We start from the raw sequence: 19,702 nt of genomic DNA, 5'->3' as shown, positions 1-19,702 counted from the left end.
TTTTTTTTTTTTAATTCTTTCCCCCCTCCTTTCTTCCCCCCCCCCCCCCCCCCAGAACAAAAGTTATCCTCCCCGCAAGGACATTGGTCCCAGCCTTGTTGAGGTGCAATCCATCCACCTGTCCCAGAACTTGTCCCAATGCCCCAGGAATCTGAAACCCTCCCTCCTGCACCATTTCTACAGCCGCAGGTGGACCTGCTTTATCTTGCTGTTCCTATACTCACTAGCACGTGGTACTGGGAGTAATCTAGCGATTACTACCCTTTGAGGTCCTGCTCTTTAACTTCCTCCCTCGCTCCTGAAACTTATTCTGTGGGACCTCGACTGTTCCCGTTCCTGTGTCATTGGTTCCGACATGAACCACGACTTGTAGCTGTCTCCTTTTTTCCCCTCCCCCGCAGAATGTTCTGCACTTGTTTAGTGATGTCCTCTACCCTGGCACCAGGGAAGCGGCCACAGCAGGTGGGACTCGTAGCAGTTGTAGCAACGTCTGTCTATCCTGACTATCTAATCCCCTACGACCACTGCATTTTAACACTCTTGCAGTCATTTGCCCCCGCCGCCGCCATGGATGTGCTCTACACTGCACTCCGAGGTGTTGTCACCCTTTCCGGTATTCAGTACTGAAAACCGGTGTGAGCACCACACTCCTGGAGGAATCTGCACTGCCTGCCTCTTCCTACCCACTCGGATGGCCACCCACTTGCTATCCTCCCGAGTTCTCCCACTGGCTGCAGGGTGGCCAACTCGATCGGGTTTTCACCCAGCTCTTTCCTCACCAAGCTCTCTGGAGACTGAACTATTTCACAAAGAGTAATCAAAATATAGAATAATAAATTACCAAAAAAAATCAAGCGAATAGGATAAATGGGTTCCAGACAACTAGGTGTGCTTCTGGCAACAGGATTTGGGAATATGATGAATAGGTAGGGTTGACATCCCCGATTAAAGATCTGGGCTTGTGGGAGGAAATTGCCTTTTCTGCCTTTTAGTATCTTGTATTCTCACTAGTTCACATCACTCGAGTTTTGGGGGGGGGGGGAGGCGGGGGGGGGGGGGGGGGGGGAGATGGAGCTCTGCGAAACACTGACTCTTGCCGGATCTTCTAGTGATTCGAAACACAAGATAATAATTGCCTGGACATAGTAATGCTGCAAAACCAGTGTTTTTCAGGTGCGCTGGCTACCAGCGCGGAACTGTTGACCCCCTACAAACATTGCACTGGACTAACGCTGCAAAAAGAACGCCCCAGCAGACCAAAACAACTTGGCTTCTTGTTGACATTGTAATAAGAGAGCGAAAGCATCGGTGACCAACTGGTGACACAATTCCAATAGCAAAGTAGTCCTCAAAAATGAAATTTAATCTTGTGTAATAAATATACAGCATTTTGGGGATCATACGAATTTTGCCGGCATATATTTCGTCTTTATAGTCTGTCAAAATTCCCAGGGTGTCTCCAAGGTAAAAAGCGAAGTCTCTCAAGGTAGCTTACTTGGAGGCGGTTGTTCGGCGTTTTGTGTGTGCGAAACTGACGTCAACGATATTGATCGCCTCGTACAATCGCCACTAATAATTTTAAAAAGCTGTACACAGAGATTAAGTGTGCAGACCGCCACGGCCAGTCCCTTTTTAAAAAAATTTAAAAAAAAATTCTATCTGGTTCTCTGCGCTCTGTAAGCTGCAGTCTGTCCCGGGGAAGGTAGTTTGTGCGCGTCTGTCCCTGTCTGGGCTTTTTTTTTTGGCGGTCATTTAAAGCTGGTTTAGCGGGCAAACGCAAACGGCTGGCTTGGATCGTAGTGGCGCAAAATTCAAATCAAAACGAGGGAACCTGCAAAGAGGGCTTCGCGTGGAGGCAGCATCTGGTTCCCAAGACGATGGGCCGGGCAGAGCGCGCTCGACACGTTGCTATTGCGAGTGCATCTCTTCCAGCAGCTCTCCCTCGGCCGCGCACTACACCGGACCCCAGTGTAATGAATTTAATCCTCAGCGTTTGTCATCAGCCACAGCTAACTGTGCGTATGTACACACGGTGTGCTTTCCACGGAAGGGAATACATGGAGCGACTGTACAATTCTGAAAGGTGACCCTTTTTTAATAGAATTAGAAAGTCGTTTTAAAATTCAGTTCCCATGTTGAGTGTACCATGGTATTTTTATTTCACCTTTTTTGCTTGTCTTTGTAGGAGGTGGCTGGGTGCCGTTCTATCCTGAGTAAAGGAGTATTGCACTCCTGTGGGGAAAACGAACTGGTGTTGGTATGGGGAGTATTCTGTACTTGCTGCATTTCACAGGAAATCTGTAAGGAACGCTTAAACCTTTTAGGGAACAATTTAAACGACGACCATGCGTGTTTTTCCTTTTTTTTTAGAGCTTTAGATGTGTTGGGATATACTATTACTCTTTCTCCCCCCCCCCCCCCCCTCAACAATTTTGATTGTTTAACAGTAGCGAGTAAATGCACTGGTGTCCTGCCAGTGTCCATGTAGACGAGGATCTAAGGGTTGTGATGTTAACTGATCTCTGACTATTGGTACAGTACATCTTATTACCCTAGGCGAGGAGCAGAAGAGTCTTGGGACATGGTAGAAGGGAAAAATCTGTCTGTCTCTATAAAATGGCAATTCTGAAAGATTGCCTTAGTGTATGTAGAAAGTGCATGCCATCTCCTCTTCCTAATCTTGCCATATGTAATACATAATCTTGACCAAACAACTGAGTTTTCATTTCCCTAAAGGGACAGTGTTACAGTAGGGGAGGGGTGAAATATATACAGATTTTTGTATTTGTGAAAATGTGTTCATGAAGTAATTGCAACAGAAGATGTGCATTGATATCTGATAGGACTTCCCTTGATTGTTAAAATCACCAAACCCATTGGTGTAGGTTCAGACCTTTTGATTCCCAAATGGTCAACTCAGTCTTGGGATTCAAAGGTACAAATTATAGCTCTCTTGAGGTTGTTTAAGAGGCAGGTTCTCCCTTCATTATGATATTGCCACCAAAAGGAGCTGGATGAATATTTTAAAACTTTTTTTTTTTTTTATAAGATGCTCACTTTTGCATTCAATTAAACTTTGGTGGGAGAATGAACATATTGAGCCAGCTCCTTGTGCAGAATTAAAAAGAATACTTTTTTTCTTTCGGTTTTCTCCATGTAGTTCATCCATGTCCTTTTTGGCTGTTTCCCAACGGTGTTCCTTTTTCTCTCTTGAATCACCACATTTGTTCCAAAATATGGAGCTGATCTCTGCCACATTTATGCCTCAAGTCCAAAACTACAATGAGGATTTAGAAGTTTTTTTAATGTGTGGTGTACTATAGATGTGACTTGTATGTAAGAATCAAATTTTCTTCCCTCATTCATCTTTTACATAGGAGAGTTTTTGTTAATTTAGGTGCTTTTCCTTTATAACATTTTACATAAATCCATTATTTAAAAACTAGCTGGCACACTTACTGATGGAGTAGAGGAGGAAAAGGGGTGTGTGGAGGAAAGAGAGGGAGAGTCTTCAGTCCTCTGCAATGACCTCTGCCTCTAAAATTTAGTAGCCTGTCTGGTAATCTTGAAGTGCATAAGGTCTCATTCCAGACTGTTTGATAAAGATACCATATGAGATGCCAATTAACTGATTGAAAAATATAAATGCAATTAAAAAATTAAACCTGTTTCTCCAAGCCATACAGTCAGATGTGAGGGAATGGCTAGGAGCAAAGTTTTAGCAAAATGCCACTGCCAAATACAAAGAATAGGATGACCATATTTCTGGCTGACAATCTACATTTCTACATTTACTGTAGACCAGTGATGATCTAAAATTGGGAAAATTCAAGAATTATAAATGAATTTCTGGCTTGACTCAGAAATTCAAATGATCTATTTGATTCTTCATTTTAAATATAATGTAGCCATTTGTGTTTCTGTTCCAGGACTAGAAGACTTAGTTGTGTTGTCCTTTGTGTCAAGATGTTGAGTTTACTGAGGCATTCTTGTGATCTGTCAACTGCCACTGAGCAACAAGGGGCCAATCCTGAAGAAAGCTTTAAATCCTTTGGGCATAAGTCATTAAGACAAGACAGTGGATATAATGAAGCAGAAAGCACAACTCATTCAGCTAATTATTCCAGTGGAACTATTGGAGAGCTTGATTCACTTACTGTTAATATGTCTCCTGTAGTGTGCAAAGAAAGACAGTTCCGTATTGGTCGACCATCATCCTTTTCAGTTGAAAGAAAAAAGTTTGAGAAAAGGACCAACTCCATTTCACCAATTCAATTTGAAACACCTCGGATAACTGGCAAGACCATTACATTACGGCGGAGACTTCTTGAGTCGCACCTAGCCTCCAGTGGCAGTGTGGAATTGTGCAAAACTCTTCTTCAATCTACTGAAGCTGGTACGGTAGAATGGTCTTGTACCAGAATATGTTATAAGGACTCTTTCTGTTCAGATAGCTCACTGGACTCTCCTGGAGACTTGAACTTTGAACCTTTGGTAACCAGCACTTTAAACAGTGAGGAAAGTGGCACTTCATGTAGAACTAAAAGGTATTTGTTTGCACAGCAGCGGACCTCCACAATAGATGACTTAAAGGGTAAGAATCAGCTAATACCTGCTGAATGTGTAACCCTTGATCAATCCACTATATACAGTAAGCTTGACTTGAGTGGTTTCTCTTGCTCTGAAGACTATGATGAATGCACTTCGGCAGAGCCCTTTGAAACCCCATCTAGCCATGGAAAGCCTAAAGTACCTGGAGGCGACCAGTTTCTTACTCCAGTGGGCAGCTTTGTAGTGAACTTCAATGTAAACTTGTCTGAGGGTAGGTCATCATCCAGGACCCCTTCACATGGCAAACTGGATATCTCAACAACTGAGGACAGTGGCTATAATTCAGTTGGTTTGGAAAAATCTGATTCCTTTTCAAACAATGAATGTTCCTTCCAGGAATTGGTGCAAAACCAGAAGAAAACCCCCAAGATGCTAGATTGTAAAAAGTCTCAAAGAAATTTGGAAAGAACCAAGCGGTTATCCACTCTCAATGAGCGAGATTCCCAGTCTGAGGCAGAAGATGAAAACAGAGGAGCTCTTCTAATGGGATCAGATTGCAACCTAAGATCTCCCATTAAAGAGGATGAGTTGGTCTTTGAGGACAAAACCTGTGAGGAATCTCTACTAAAGTTTGAGGATTTGTCTCGCACCCCTGCTTTACAGTTGGTGCAGGAAATGTGCATGAGGAAAAGGAAAAGGCCAGGAGATACCACTGTGCAGGATCGGAGTCTTTCTGAGGACCAGGCATTGGCTGAATCGATGCCCTCACTAATTAGACTCATTGGCAGAAAAATGGGTTTAGAAAAAGTGGATATTCTGAAAGAACTGTTTAACAGATATTTGACACATATTCTCTCTCTCATTTTGTGCCACTTAACTGTAGAAGATATCTGCAGGTAAGATTGGTAATATGCAAACAAAGGCTTCTCCAATTCTTTATATTGGTAGCCAGATGTGCTAGATTCCTCTGCTTCCCACTCCTGCCCAAAAAAATACAGTGCATTTTAGTTTTTTTAACGAACTTGGATGTACACTAAACTTTCTGCAAATTATCGTAACCTTGGAATAATCGGTCTCTTGTGCCTTTTTTTATTTTCAGTAACCTCACCATCTACACTATCTTTAGTACATCTTACATTTTAAAGGTTTTAATTAGACACATTGTTTCATGGCTGATCTTCTACCTCATCTCCACTTTCCTGCACTATCCCCACATCCTTTGATCTCAATATTCAAAAATCTATCGATCTCTCTCTATCTTGAATATACTCAACGACTGAGCCTCCACAGCCCTCTGGGGTAGAAAATTCCAAAGATTCACCACCCTTTGAGTGAAGAAATTTCTCCTCATCTCAGACTTAAATGGCCGACCCCTTATTCTGAGATGGTGACCCCTGGTTCTAGACTCCCAGCCAGGGGAAACATCCTCCCTGCATCTACTCTGTCAAGCCCTTTAAGAATTTTGTATGTTTCAATGAGATCACCTCTCATTCTTCTAAACTCCAGAGAATATAGGTCTAGTCTACTCAATCTCTCCTCATAGGACAATCCCTCCATCCCAGGAATCAGTCTGGTGAATCTTTGTTGCACTGCCTCTGATGAGTATACCCTTTCTTTGGTAAGGAGACCAAAACTGTACACCATACTCCAGGTGTGGTCTCACCAGGGTCCTATATAATTGCAGTAAGACGTCTTTACTCTTATACTCAAATCCTCTTGTAATAAAGGCCAACATACCATTTGCTTTCCTAATTGCTTGCTGTACCTGCATGTTAACTTTCAGTGATTTGTGTACAAGGACACCCAGGTCCCTCTGAACACCAACATTTCCCAATCTCTCCATTTAAAAAAAAAAAAAAAAAAAAAACTTTTTTTTCTACCAAAGTGGATAACTTCACATTTCTCCACATTATATTCCATTTGCCATGTTCTTGCCCACTCGCGTAGCCTGTCTATATCCCTGTGAAGCCTCCTTGCATTCTCCTCAATTTTCATTCCCACCCAGCTTTGTATCATCAGCAAACTTGGATATATTACATTTGGTCCCCTCATCCAAATCAGTGATCTAGATTGTGAATAGCTGAGGCCCAAGCACTGATCCTTGCGATACCCCACTAGTTACAGCCTGCCAACCTGAAAATGACCCGTTTATTCCTACTGTTTTCTGTCTGTTAACCAATCCTCAATCCATGCTAGTATATTTCCCCCAATCACTTCAACCCTAATTTTGTTTAGTAATCTCGTGTGGCACCTTATCGAATGCCTTCTGAAAATCCAAATACACCACATCCACTGGTTCCCCCTTATCTATTCTGCTAGTTACATCCTCAAAACTCTAATAAATTTGTCAAACACAATTTCCCTTTCATAAACCCATGTTGACTCTGCCCGATCCTATTATTATTTTCTAAGTGCCCTGTTACCACATTCTTAATAATAGATTCTAGCATTTTCCCTACTACTGATGTCAGGCTAACCGGTCTGTAGTTCCCTGTTTTCTCTCTTCCCTCCTTTCTTAAATAGTGGGGTTACATTTGCTACCTTCCAATCCGTGGGAAACGTTCTAGAATCAGGAATTTTGGAAAATGGCAACCAATGCATCCACTATCTCTATAGCCACCTCTTTCAAAACCCTAGGATGTAGGCCATCAGGTCCAGCGGATTTATCGGCTTTCAGTCCCATTAATTTCTCCAGTACCTTTTTTTGCTAATACTAATTTCTTTCAGTTTGGTTCTCCACTTTCTGGGAATTTTTTTGTGTCTTCTTCCATGAAGACAGACACAAAGGGCTAGATTTTCAGTGTGCCGTGAAGCGGGCTTTTAGGCACGCGCGGAGCAAAAATCCCGATTTCGGGGGTCCCGACACCACCCTGCCCAAAACCCGCCTCCACGTAAGTTTCAAAGGAGGCGGGTACCCACCCCGCACTGGGACCCGCCGACCTGAGGTGGGAAGGGATTAGTGCCAATTAACTGCCTGTTAACAGGTAGTTAACAGGCAGTTTTTAGCCTAATCCCTATTTTGAGGGGTGTCGTGTGGGTTTCCCGACGGTTCCAAACCATGCCAGGTTAGAGCAGGTGGGCCGTCGGGTTGAAGGACTTGGAGGGGTCGCGATGTCTGTGTTCAGGTGAGTGATGGGCGCATGAGTGCAAAGGTAACTGTGTTTGGTGTGTCTGAAGTGTGCAAAGAAGTTTAAATTACCTGTACTTGCCTTAACAGCCTTTCTTCCTCTAGGCTTCGGGAGTCCATCACTCAGCCGGCACTGAAAGCAGAATGGCTGCGATCTGTCAAAAGTGACAGCCTTCAGCTTTTAGTGCCGGTAAGAGTTCTAACTGAGTCTGCGTAGAAGGACTCAGGTTAGAACTCAGACTGTCAGTGTTTGACAGCTTCAAACAGCTGTGAAACACTGATGTTTCATCTGTCAGCACGTCCTGACAGATGAAATTTCAGTCTGTGATGTCACCTGTTGCTGGGTGGCCCTTAATTGGCCTGCTGAGCCCGCTGGGCAGACTCCACAAGGTCAATCGAGGGAAAATCGCGTGGCTTGGCCAGACGTCGATGGAGGCGGGACTATAACCCGAAAGTTGTAGTCCCACCTCCTTCCCGACTGCTGAATGAAAATCCAGCCCTAAGTGTTTGTTTAATTTTTCTGCCATTTCCTTATTCCCCATTATAAGAAGAACATGGAGCAGGCCATACGGCCCCTCGGGCCTGCTCCGCCATTCAATAGGATCATGGCTGATCCGAATCTAGACTCGCGTCCACTTCCCTGCCCTCCCTGTAACCCCGAATTCCCTTATCTGCTAGGAAACTGTCTATCTCCGTTTTAAATTTATTTAATGTTGCAGCTTCCACAGCTCTCTGGGGTAGCAAATGCCATAGATTTACTACCCTCTGAGTGAAGAAGTTTCTCCTCATCTCAGTTTTGAAAGGGCAGCCCCTTATTCTAAGATTATGCCCCCTAGTTCTAGTCTCGCCCATCAGTGGAAACATCCTCGCCACATCCACCCGATCAATCCCCCTCACAATTTTATATGTTTCAATAAGATCGCCTCATTCTTCTGAACTCCAATGAGTAGAGGCCCAACCTATTCAACCTTTCCTCATACGTCAACCCCCTCATCTCCGGAATCAACCGAGTGAACCTTCTCTGAACCGCCTCGAGAGCAAGTATATCTTTTCTTAAATATGGAAACCAAAACTGCACGCAATATTCCAGGTGTGGCCTCACCAATACCCTGTACAACTGCAGCAAGACTTCCCTGTTTTTATACTCCATCCCCCTTGCAATAAAAGCCAAGATTCCATTGGCCTTCCTGATCACCTGCATACTAACTTTTTGTGTTTCATGCACCAGGACCCCCAGATCCCTTTGTACTGTAGCACTTTGCAGTTTCTCTCCATTTAGATAATAACTTGCTCTTTGATTTTTTCTGCCAGAGTGCATAACCTCACACTTTCCAATATTATATTCCATCTGCCAAATCTCTGCCCACTCACTTAGCCTGTCTGTCCTTTTGCAGGTTTTTTATGTCCTCCTCACTCACTGCTTTCCCTCCCATCTTTGTATCGTTGGCAAACTTGGATATGTTGCACTCGGTCCCTTCCTCCAAATCATTAATATAGATTGTAAAGAGTTGGGGTCCCAGCACTGACCCCTGCGGAACACCACTAGTTACTGATTGCCAGCCCGAGAACGAACCATTTATCCCAACTCTTTGTTTTCTGTTAGATAGCCAATCTTCCACCCATGCCAGTATATTACCCCCAATACTGTGATTTTTTTTTTATCTTGATCAGTAATCTTTTGTGTGGAACCTTGTCAAATGCCTTTTGGAAGTCCAAATACACTACATCCACTGGTTCCCTGTCTTTTCTCCTGTCTCAGCCTGTAAGGGACCCACATTTACTTTTGCTAATCTTTTTCCCTTTTACATACCTATAGAAGCTTTTACAATCTGTTTTTATGTCTCGCTAGTTTGCTCTCATTTTATTTTCCCTTTATCAATTTATTGGTCCTCCTTTGCTGAATTCTAAAATCCTCCCAATCCTCAGGCTTACTATTTGGCAACATTATAAGTCTATTCCTTTGATCTAAAACTATCTGTAACTTCTCGTTAACTACAGTTGGACCAGTTTTCCTGGTGGGGTTTCTGTGCCTGAAAGGAATGTATATTTGTTGTAAATTATGTCTTGATTCTTTAAATGCTAGCCATTGCTTGTCTACCATCATACCTTTTAATGTAGTTTCCCAATCTACCTTAACTCTCCCCTCATACCTACGTAGTTTGCTTTGTTTAGATTTAAGACCCTAGTTTTGGATTTAACTAAATCACTTTCAAACTCAAGATAAAATTCTATCATATGGTCACTCTTCGCTAAAGGCCCCTTTCTCGTTGCACAATACTAGATCTAAAATAGCCTGTCCCCTAGTTGGTTCCTCAACATACTGATCTAGAAAACTATCTTGCATACATTCCATGAATTTGTCCTCCACAAATTTAGTTTGCCCAGTCTATATGCAGATTAAAGTCCCCCATGATTATTGTATTACCCTTGTTACATGCCCCTCCAATTTCCTGATTTATACTCTGCCCTACATTACAACTACAGCTTGGGGGCCTATAAACACCTCCCACCAATGTTTTCTGCCCCTTGCTGTTCCTTGGCTGTACCCAAACAATTTTCGGAGTTAAGTTCTTTTCTCGCTACTGTCTTTATCTCATCCTTTATTATCAGGGCTACCCCTCTTTTTCCATTTTGCCTATCTCTTCTAAAAGTTAAGTTTCCTGTAATATTTAGTTCCCAACCTTGGCTACTTTGCAACCAAGTCTCTCTTATGGCTATTAGATCAAGCCTGTTTTTTATCTGCGCTATTAATGCATTTTGTTGCGAATGCTTCGCGCATTCAGATATAGTGCTTTTAGCTTTGACTTATGTCTCTTTCCCTGATGTCACCTTAATCACTGATGCCTTATTACCTTTGTTACTTTCTCTGTCCCTACCTGACCCACTCTGCTTATTTTTACCCAAAACTCTAGAGCCTTGACATTTCTCTCGCTGCTTTTAAATTTATTCTTTCCTGAATCCTCCCACTCCCCTTCGTTAGTTTAAAGCCCTGTCTACTGCCCTAGTTATTCGGTTTGCCAGGACACTGGTCTCAGCCCGGTTTAAGTGGAGCCTGTCCCAACGGAACAGCTCCCTCTTGTGCCAGTACCCCATGAACTGAAACCCCTTCCTCCCACACCACTCTTTGAGCCACACATTTAAACCTCTAATCTGTTTGTCCCTATGCCAATTTGCGTGTGGCTCAGGTAACAATCCAGAGATTACCCTTTTTTGAGGTTCTGCTTTTTAATTTAGATCATACTCCCTCAGCAGAACCTCATTCTTGGTTCTATCTATGTCGTTTGTTCCTACATGGACCACGTCAACTGGATCGTCCTCCTCCCTCTCCAAGTTCTTCTTCAGCTGCACCGAGATGTCTTTAACCCTGGCACCATGCAGGCAACACAACCTTCGGAACACTTGGTTGTGGCTGCAGAGAACAGTATCTATCCCCCTGACTATACTGTCCCCATGCCACAACTACATTCCCTTTCACTTTCTCTTTCTCTCTCTTTTTCCCCCCCCCCCGGAATGACCTCCTGCACTATGGTCAGCTTGCTCCTCCATCCTGCAGGCTTTTCCCTCATACACACAGGCAGCAAGAACCTCATACCTGTTGAACAAGGGTAAAGGCTGAGGCTCCTCCAACGCTGCACCCGAGGTCTCCTTACCTGCCTGAGTTGCAGTCACACCCTCCTGTCCCTGACCACTAACCAGACCTGTACCACTACCTAACCTAAGGGGTGTGACTGCCTCCTGAATCAAAGTGTCCAGGTAACACTCCCCATCCCTGATGCCCCACAATGTCTGCACCTCAGACTCCAGCTCAAAAACTCTGAGCTGAAGTTCCTCAAGATGCCAGCACTTACTGCAAAAGTGGTTGTCGGGGATCACCATGCTCTCCACAAACTCCCACATTCAGCAATTGCGGCACACCACCTGCACTGCCATCATTATGACCTTGTTTTACCTAAATACAAATATTTAATTAAATAACTTAGTTTACAGTGTAGTTTCTTGACTACTTACTTGAGGGTTAAGGGTACTGAAATTAAATGTCTACCTATAACACAAAGCAGTAGGCAAAAAGCAGCAATTCCTTCCCCCTCTTCTCCATTCCCAAATAAAACACTGTTCAAGTCCACTCCGTTTAATCCTGCTCTGTGCAAACGGATGTGCATGGCTATTGTATACCAGGAGTTGAGGAGAACTTTTTTAACCCAGAGGGTGGTGGGGTCTGGAACTTGCTGCCTGAAAGGCTGATAGAGGCAGGAACCTTCATCATATTAAAGTACTTGGATATGGTGTCCAGAATTTGTGCATCCAGACTGATGGAATGGGTATGGAAATGTATGACTGCTATCTTGACTCTCTGTCTGAAAGTGCTGGACTTTGGCTCCTGGCTTTAAATGTCATCTGCCTATGCTGTGGGATGTGCAGTGTAAGTTAAACCTGACGTGTATTTAGGTTTTTCCCTTTCTTTGTTTTGCAAATAAAATGCTTGTATTCGTGTCAGAATAAGGAAGGTGAGCAAAGTCTGGAAGAAAATTGTCAAGCAAGATCAGACGACGTGTCTCAAGTGGAAGCGGTACCTGGATGAAATTCGAATCCTCAGAGTGGTATGTTTTCACTTTTTTGGGCCCTCGCTTTATAAAGCTAGCTTGGAGGAAAAATAATCTGTGTGCGCTTCAGTTTAATAGCAGATGACCTACATGCTGTAAATGTGGCTTTCAGTTTTTTTTGAAACCCGGGTAATTTTTATTGAGGATCCAATTTTCAGTAAATGTTGTTAGCTTTTGTTCAAGACAACAAGCTGAGTTATATGGTGGTGTCCAGAATTTGACCGCCTCACCCTCTGGATGCTGAGTTGGTAATCTTGACAATATTATGGTGAGATTAGGCAAACTTTACACGGCACTTAAGTATATTTTCAACTTATTTGGGCTCAGTCGAGTGATGTTTTAATACAGTGGCATACAGCTCATCAAATACTACATCTTCTGACCAATTTTAAGGACTCTGCCTTTGTGGACCTGATGAGCAAAGATCTTTGGCCTCTAGTGGCAGGGCATCATCCTTCTGACTTGGAATTGTTTATATACCAGAAATCTCTACCATAAAAATGCTAGGATACAGGTGGGGCAGGGGAAAAAAGAACTGTACATCAAAATGGGGTCACTTATCCACCAACTACCAGCATTTCCTTGCACCCTGTTGAGTGCGAGAGAGGTGTTGGAGTTTTTTTATATAATTCTTTTCCCACACCCCCTCCACCATTCCTAAATGGAAGCAGCATTCACTTCTTGGATAGGTGTGAAAAGTGCTTGGCAAGAAAGATGAAACCAAGCTTCTTGCAGATAGCTTTAGAAATGAGATTTGATTTCACGTGGCTTAAGGAGGTAGTCAGGCTGAGAATGTTATCAGTCAGTTGAAAGCTGCTGGTTAGACTTGCAGGAGACATGAATGAACAGTCTCTGAAGTTGAAAATCTTAATTGTTCCACAGAAATTCAGTATAACGAGGTAATCGGCTGTTTCACTGAGCTGATGGGAGGCTGTGAAGTAGTGTGGTTTCTGAACCAATCTGACAAATTAATTCCACATTAATCAAGAGTACGTGAGCTTGGATAATGGGTGGAGGTCTTTCACATGGAGTAGAGAGTGATGTGCCATCGATAACTCAAAGACAAGGAGTTTAAAGATTCAACTAAAGGCTTTTAATCACTAAGAACTTTGCAGGTCTTTACACATTGGGTTCGCCTGCTAGAATGACTCATACAGCTCTTGAGACCTTTATATGGCAAGAGACCGGGGCGTAGCCAATACACACAATAGGAAAAAGGGGGCGGTACATGCCCAATACAAAGCAGGTAAAACACAGGGGGTGATGAAGGTATATATTTCATCACATTCACCCCTTCTACAGATTTAGTCTGTCTGGGGGTGTGATAGTCCTTCCTGAACGTCGCAACAGTACCTCGGGTTCTGACCGGGAGTCCGTGGTGCCCTCCTTGGCATACCCATGTGTTGGGAGTGTTGCAGGTACTTCTGGGGGTGGTAAGCGGTTCTTCTGGGGGTGGTAGTGATGCGTTGTCGTCGCTTCCTGCCGAGGCGAGGTCCTTTATGGACACGGTGTCCTCGCGCCCGTCGGCGTGCTTGACGTACGCATACTGTGGGTTTGCGTGGAGTAGGTGTACTGCCTCCACGAGTGGATCCGTTTTGTGGCCCCTCACATGCTTTCGTAATAGGACGGTCCCTGGGGTGGAGAGCCACGAGGGTAGGGACACTCCTGAGGTTGATTTGCGGGGAAAAACAAACATCTTCTCGTGAGGAGTGGCGTTAGTAGCAGTACACAGTAGCGACCTTATCGAGTGGAGCACGTCTGGGAGGACCTCTTGCCAGCGGGAGGTGGGGAGGCCTTTAGACCTTAGTGTGGAAGGCGGTCACCTTAACACTGTCACGTTCTCCCTCTCCACTTGCCCATTACCCCGGGGATTATAACTAGTGGTCCGACTCGTGGCTATCCCCTTCGACAGCAGGTATTGGCGCAGTTCGTCGCTCATGAACGATTCCCCCCCCCCTGTCAGTGTGGATGTAGTTGGGCATGCCGAACGTGCAAAACAGGTTGCCGAGGCACTTGATGACCGTGGCACTGGTCATGTCTGGGCAGGGGTAGGTGAATGGGAAGTGGGAGTACTCGTCCACAATGTTGAGAAAGTACACATTGCAGTCGGTGGAGGGGAGTGGTCCCTTGAAATCTAAGCTCAGGCGCTCGAATGGCCGTGTAGCTTTGATCAGGTGGGCTCGGTCGGGCCTGTAAAAACGGGGCTTGCATGCCGCACAGGTGCGGCAGACCCTGGTCATAGACCGGACCTCCTCAATAGAATAGGGCAGGTTACGGGATTTTATAAGGTGGAATAGCCGGGTGACCCCCGGGTGGCAGAGGCCATTGTGGAGGCCCTGTAGCCTGTCCCCCTGGATGGTGGCACACATCCCTCGTGATAGGGCGTCGGGGGATTCGTTGAGGGCCCCCGGCCTATATATTAAGTCATACTCAAATGTGGAGAGTTCGATCTGCCACCTGAGAATTTTGTCGTTCTTGATCTTCCCCCTCTGGTGTTAAACATGAAGGCTACTGACCGCTGGTCGGTAAGCAGGGTGAAGCGTTTGCCGGCTAGGTAGTGCCTCCAGTGCCGCACTGCTTCCACTATGGCCTGGGCCTCCTTCTCTACCGAGGAGTGCCTGATCTCGGGCCCTTGGAGGGTTCTTGAGAAAAAGGCTACGGGCCACCCATCCTGGTTGAGGGTGGCTGCTAAGGCGAAGTCGGACGCATCGCTTTCGACCTGGAAAAGGATGTTTTCGTCCACTGCCCGCAGCGCGGCCTTCTCAATGTCATGTTTAATGCTGTTGAAGGCGGCGTGGGCCTCGGCCGTGAGCGGGAAGGACGTTGATTTCATGAGGGGACGGCCCTTGTCTGAATAATTGGGGACCCATTGGGCGTAATAGGAGAAGAACCCCAGGCACCTTTTTAGGGCCTTGGGAGTGTTTGGTAGGGGTAGCTCCCATAGGGGGCGCAATCGGTCGGGGTCCGGACCGATTTCCCCGTTTTCCACCACGCAGCCCAGGATACAGAGGCGCGTGGTGCTAAAGACACACTTATCCTCGTTGTAGGTGAGATTGAGTCTGAAGGTGGTTTTCAGAAATCTCGCGAGGTTCGAGTCGTGGTCTTGCTGGTCGTGGCCGCAGATGGTGACGTTGCCTAGGTATGGGTAGGTGGCTGTTAACTGGTTCTCATCGACCATGTGGTCCATCTCCCGCTGGAAGACCGAGACCCCATTCGTTACCCTAAAGGTGATTCTGAGGAAGTGGTAGAGGCGTCCGTTCGCCTCGAAGGCGGTGTATGGACGGTCCTCCAGCCTAATGGGGAGCTGGTGGTATGCCGATTTTAGGTCGATCGTCGAAAACACCCGGTATTGCGCGATTTGGTTAACCATATCCGCTATGCGGGGCAGAGGGTAGGCGTCTAGCTGGGTGTATAGATTAACCGTCTGGCTATAATCTATCACCATCCGCTTCTTTTCGCTACCCTTAACTACTACTACCTGGGCGCGCCACGGGCTGGTACTGCATTCGATGATACCCTCCCGCTTGAGTCTTTCTACTTCCGACGCAATGAACCGTCTATCCTCCCAGCTGTACCACCTACTCTTGGTCGCTATGGGTCGACAGTTGGGTGCGAGGTTGGCGAACAGAGAGGGGGGGGCCTGACCTTCAGGGTAGCCAGACCGCACACTGAGGGGCGGCTGGGACCCACCGTAGGTAAGCGTGATACTTTGGTGGTGGCACTGGAAGTCCAGACCCAAGATCACGCTCAGAGATCTGGCATTATCAATAGTTTAAAATCTCTGTAATCAGTGCCTTTTACCGACAGCATAACCGCGCAGAAACCTGTGATTTTTGAGGTATGAGTCTTATCAGCCATGGCGATTTTGCCCTGTGTGGGGACTATCGTTAGTGAAAGTCGTTTTACCAGGCTAGGATGAATAAAGCTTTCGGTGCTCCCGCAGTCAATCAAGCATTTAACCTTGTTCCCGTTTACCTCTATGTCCATCATCGACTTAGACAACGGATGCGGCCTGGATTGATCCACTGTGATCGAGGCCACCAGTGGGTCCTGGAGGTCCGTGTAGTCGGGGCAAGATGGTGGACTCCATGAGGGTGGATAAGATGGCCGCTCCCACGGCGCGCACGCGGCGGTGGTGGAGTTGGAGGCGGGGTTCCCTCTGCAGACTTTGCTGAAATGTCCTTTCTTCCCGCATTTAAAACAGGTGGTGCCCTTCGCTGGGCACAGATGCCTGGAGTGTTTGTCCTGGCCGCAGAAGTAGCATTTCGGGCCCCGATGCATCGCGGCAGTAGTGGGGCTCCTGGGTGGGGGCTGGGGCTCCGACGGTGCTGGGCTGGCCTGAGACCTGGGAGGTGAAGATGGCTTCCAAGATGGCGGCGCGCACGAGGCGGAGTGGGCCGCGTGGCCTGGGGAACAGGATTCGGAGTTCCTCTGGGCCATATCCAGCGATCGCGCTATACCCATAGCCTGTTTTAAGTCCAGTCCCTCCTTTTCAAACAGCTTCTGCCGAATGTAATTTGAGCTGAGGCCCGCAATAAAGGAGTCTTGGATCAGCTCCTCCGTGTACACGGTGGCAGACACGGCCTTACAGTTACAGTCTCTGCCCAGTACTTTTAGGCTTAGCATAAAGTCCTCTAGTGACTCACCATGCCGCTGCGTGCGAGTAGTCAGAAGATGCCTGGCGTACACCTCGTTTATTGGCCGCACGTAGTGGGCCTTCAGAATGGTGCAGGCATCCCCGTAGCTGGTGGCGTCTTGGATGAGAGGGGAGACCCGATGGCTCACTCAGTTTCGCAGGATTCCCAGTTTCACGTCTCCGGTGGCGGTTGCTATGGCGGTGGATGAGTTTGCAATGAAAAATTCGAAGCATTGGAACCAGTGTCCGAGCTGTGTGGCTGGCTGCGTCTGAGGCATGGGGGTCCAGATCCAAGCGCTCTGGTTTCAGGAGTCGATCCATCTTGTTGTTTTAGTGATTAAAATTGATGTGCCATCGATAACTCAAAGACAAGGAGTTTAAAGATTCAACTAAAGGCTTTTAATCACTAAGAACTTTGCAGGTCTTTACACATCGGGTTCGCCTGCTAGAATGACTCATACAGCTCTTGAGACCTTTATATGGCAAGAGACCGGGGCGTAGCCAATACACACAATAGGAAAAAGGGGGCGGTACACACAATACAAAGCAGGTAAAACACGGGGTGATGAAGGTATATATTTCATCAGAGGACAGCACCATAGGGAACCCTTGTGTTTGATATGGTGGGTGGAGAGTGCCAAAGGATGTGTCTGAATACAACGCAGAATAATTTTGAGGAAACTCTAATGCCATGATCGAGGTTTTAACAAGGGTCTTCGAGGAGAAAGGAGGGGCAGAGGGGGAATTCCACAACTTGGAGCCAATGGTAGGATGAAGGGAGTGAGAATGCACAAGAGACCAGAGTTGGAGGAATGCAGAGATCTGAGTTGTGGGGATGGAGAAGTGGGGAGGTCATGAGCGTTTTTTATTTTGAACGAGAATTGTAAATTGCAGGACCAGTCCCCCAAAGTGGGACTTGGTGCAAGTTTGGATTTGGGCAGCTGAATTTTAGATGAGCATTCTCTGGAGGCTGGCCATCATTGCATTAGAATAGGTGAGCCTGGAAGTAACAATTATTGGTGGAGATGGTTTGTAATGGGGAAAACAAGGGGGGGGTTAGCTTTGCATTACCAAATGAGCTGGGACCTGTTTAGGGATTTTTGTCTTTTTTTAATGGGTATTCTGCAGTAGGCAAGTATGAATTAATTTAATCCAAGATGTGTGTAACTTGAGTTGTTTCAAGGCTATTCGGAGTAGTATAGGGCTCTATTACTGAATTGATCAGTAGGAGAGAGGAAACTGAGTCGTCACTAAATGTGAAATTTGACCAGAATAATGATTTCGGACAAGGAAAAGTCAACAGTTGATGGACTGTGCTTAACCAAAAGATTAATGGCCTGGATTTTGCAGTCAGCGGCAAACAAACTGTGCTCACCGTTCATTACACTTGCAGCTGCCCAGAGACATTTAATTGGTTTTTGAGCGGCAATTTGCGGTCATTGGGAGTCCAGAACAGCATGTCTTCCCTCTACGGGGGATCTGTGGCATGTGTGAACAAGGCAGGCAACAGCATGTGTCTTCAACCAATCCAATTGAAGAATCCTTGCTGAGGCATGCATAAGTTAGAATATTTAATTCAATGTAAAGTCATGGACAGAAAACAAGAGAGGGAAAGAAAGAAAGATAGGATTGAGAGAGAGACTGAGAAATGGTAAAATTTTAATTTAAAATCTACAACAATAATTAAAATCAGAAGGAATGAAACTCCATACTTGTAAAAGTAAATTTTCAGTACCAGAGGGGTTGCTTGGCAGTAATGAACGATTATCACACTGTTAAAATTTCATTTACACTTTAGTGGACAACCCCATACTTTTTCTGGCATGTCTAGCGGGTAAGTACAGCAACTTCACACCCTTCATGTGTTTTAATGCTAAATCTCTGCGAGATACTGATGTAGCAAAGCTTGTGCAGGAACAGGGCAAATCGGACAACCACTTCCTGATTTCTGCGTTTAACTGTGCATGTGTGTACTCCGGAGGTTGCTGTCCAGTTTACTCCATAATAACGGTGAGCACTGAGCCTCGCCCGTTATTCCTACTGCAAAATCCAGCCCATAAAGTTCTAGAGATCAAGATAAGGAAGTTGAAGTAGCAACAATTGGTTGGGAAGATGAACAACTTGCCCCCAGGGAGGGTTTTGGTAAGAGGAGGGAATCTCTTTTCTGCTCTCTCGCTGGTTTCTAAACTCTTGTTGAAGTGGATTGAGGGGTTGGATCCCATTGGTTATTTCAACCTGCTGGCGCCCAGATCAATAGATCTACATTTTTTTTCCCCCTCCCCTGCCCCACCCCCTCAATTTTTGACTGCAGAGCACTACTTTTGCTTTCCTTTTGTAATTTTCTACTAAGTGAGCTAACTAATTTATCCAAGGAAAGCAGTAATTTGGATTTGACCACTTTAAAGCCTCACTAATTTTCTCAAGCCATCATAGCTGTAGTAATTCTTTTCTCTTGCTCTTGCTCTCTTTCTCCTCCCCCCCCCCCCCCCCCCCCCCCCAACCAACATACTAAGTTTTGAGCAACTAAATTAAGATGGAACCTGTCCTACTGTACCAAATTTCAAAATGGATGCCTGGAAATTAATTTAACTTTGGGTCTAAGGTTAGTTTTATCTGGACATTGAATCATGATACAGAGGCTTTGGCTTGGATGCTAATTAAATTGTCCTTGCTCAAAGTATTCATAGGCCCAGGATAAATGGGCAACCTGCTCATCAGTTATTCTGTGGAAATAATATGCACAATTGTGTCACTGGTTTTGGTTGACCAATCTGTCACCAGCCCCTT

General features: G+C 45.5%; 1 protein-coding gene and 1 long non-coding RNA gene across 4 annotated transcripts in view; one reads left to right on the top strand and one right to left on the bottom strand.

Moving 5' to 3' along the window:
- Nucleotides 1–19,702, bottom strand: part of LOC147115155 (uncharacterized) — an 82,248-nt gene that overhangs the window by 39,491 nt on the left and 23,055 nt on the right. The window lies entirely within an intron of this gene.
- fbxo43 (F-box protein 43) overlaps nucleotides 1–19,702 on the top strand; it is a 36,458-nt gene that overhangs the window by 12,269 nt on the left and 4,487 nt on the right. The window contains exons 2-4 of one of the 3 annotated variants that reach the window (XM_085993448.1): nucleotides 2,186–2,300; nucleotides 3,930–5,447; nucleotides 12,174–12,276. In XM_085993448.1, the coding sequence (XP_085849574.1) occupies nucleotides 2,260–2,300; nucleotides 3,930–5,447; nucleotides 12,174–12,276 (1,662 nt within the window). In that variant the 5' untranslated portion in view covers nucleotides 2,186–2,259. Of the gene's footprint in view, nucleotides 1–1,926; nucleotides 2,084–2,185; nucleotides 2,301–3,929; nucleotides 5,448–12,173; nucleotides 12,277–19,702 lie in introns of those variants that run through there. The other 2 variants (XM_085993447.1, XM_085993449.1) reach the window with 2 other exon arrangements.

The sequence above is a fragment of the Somniosus microcephalus genome, chromosome 7 (genome assembly GCF_052327205.1).
Source record: "Somniosus microcephalus isolate GS21.2 chromosome 7, FLI_Smic_1.0, whole genome shotgun sequence".
NCBI lineage: Eukaryota > Metazoa > Chordata > Chondrichthyes > Squaliformes > Somniosidae > Somniosus > Somniosus microcephalus.
This window is presented reverse-complemented; position numbering and strand designations above follow the sequence as displayed.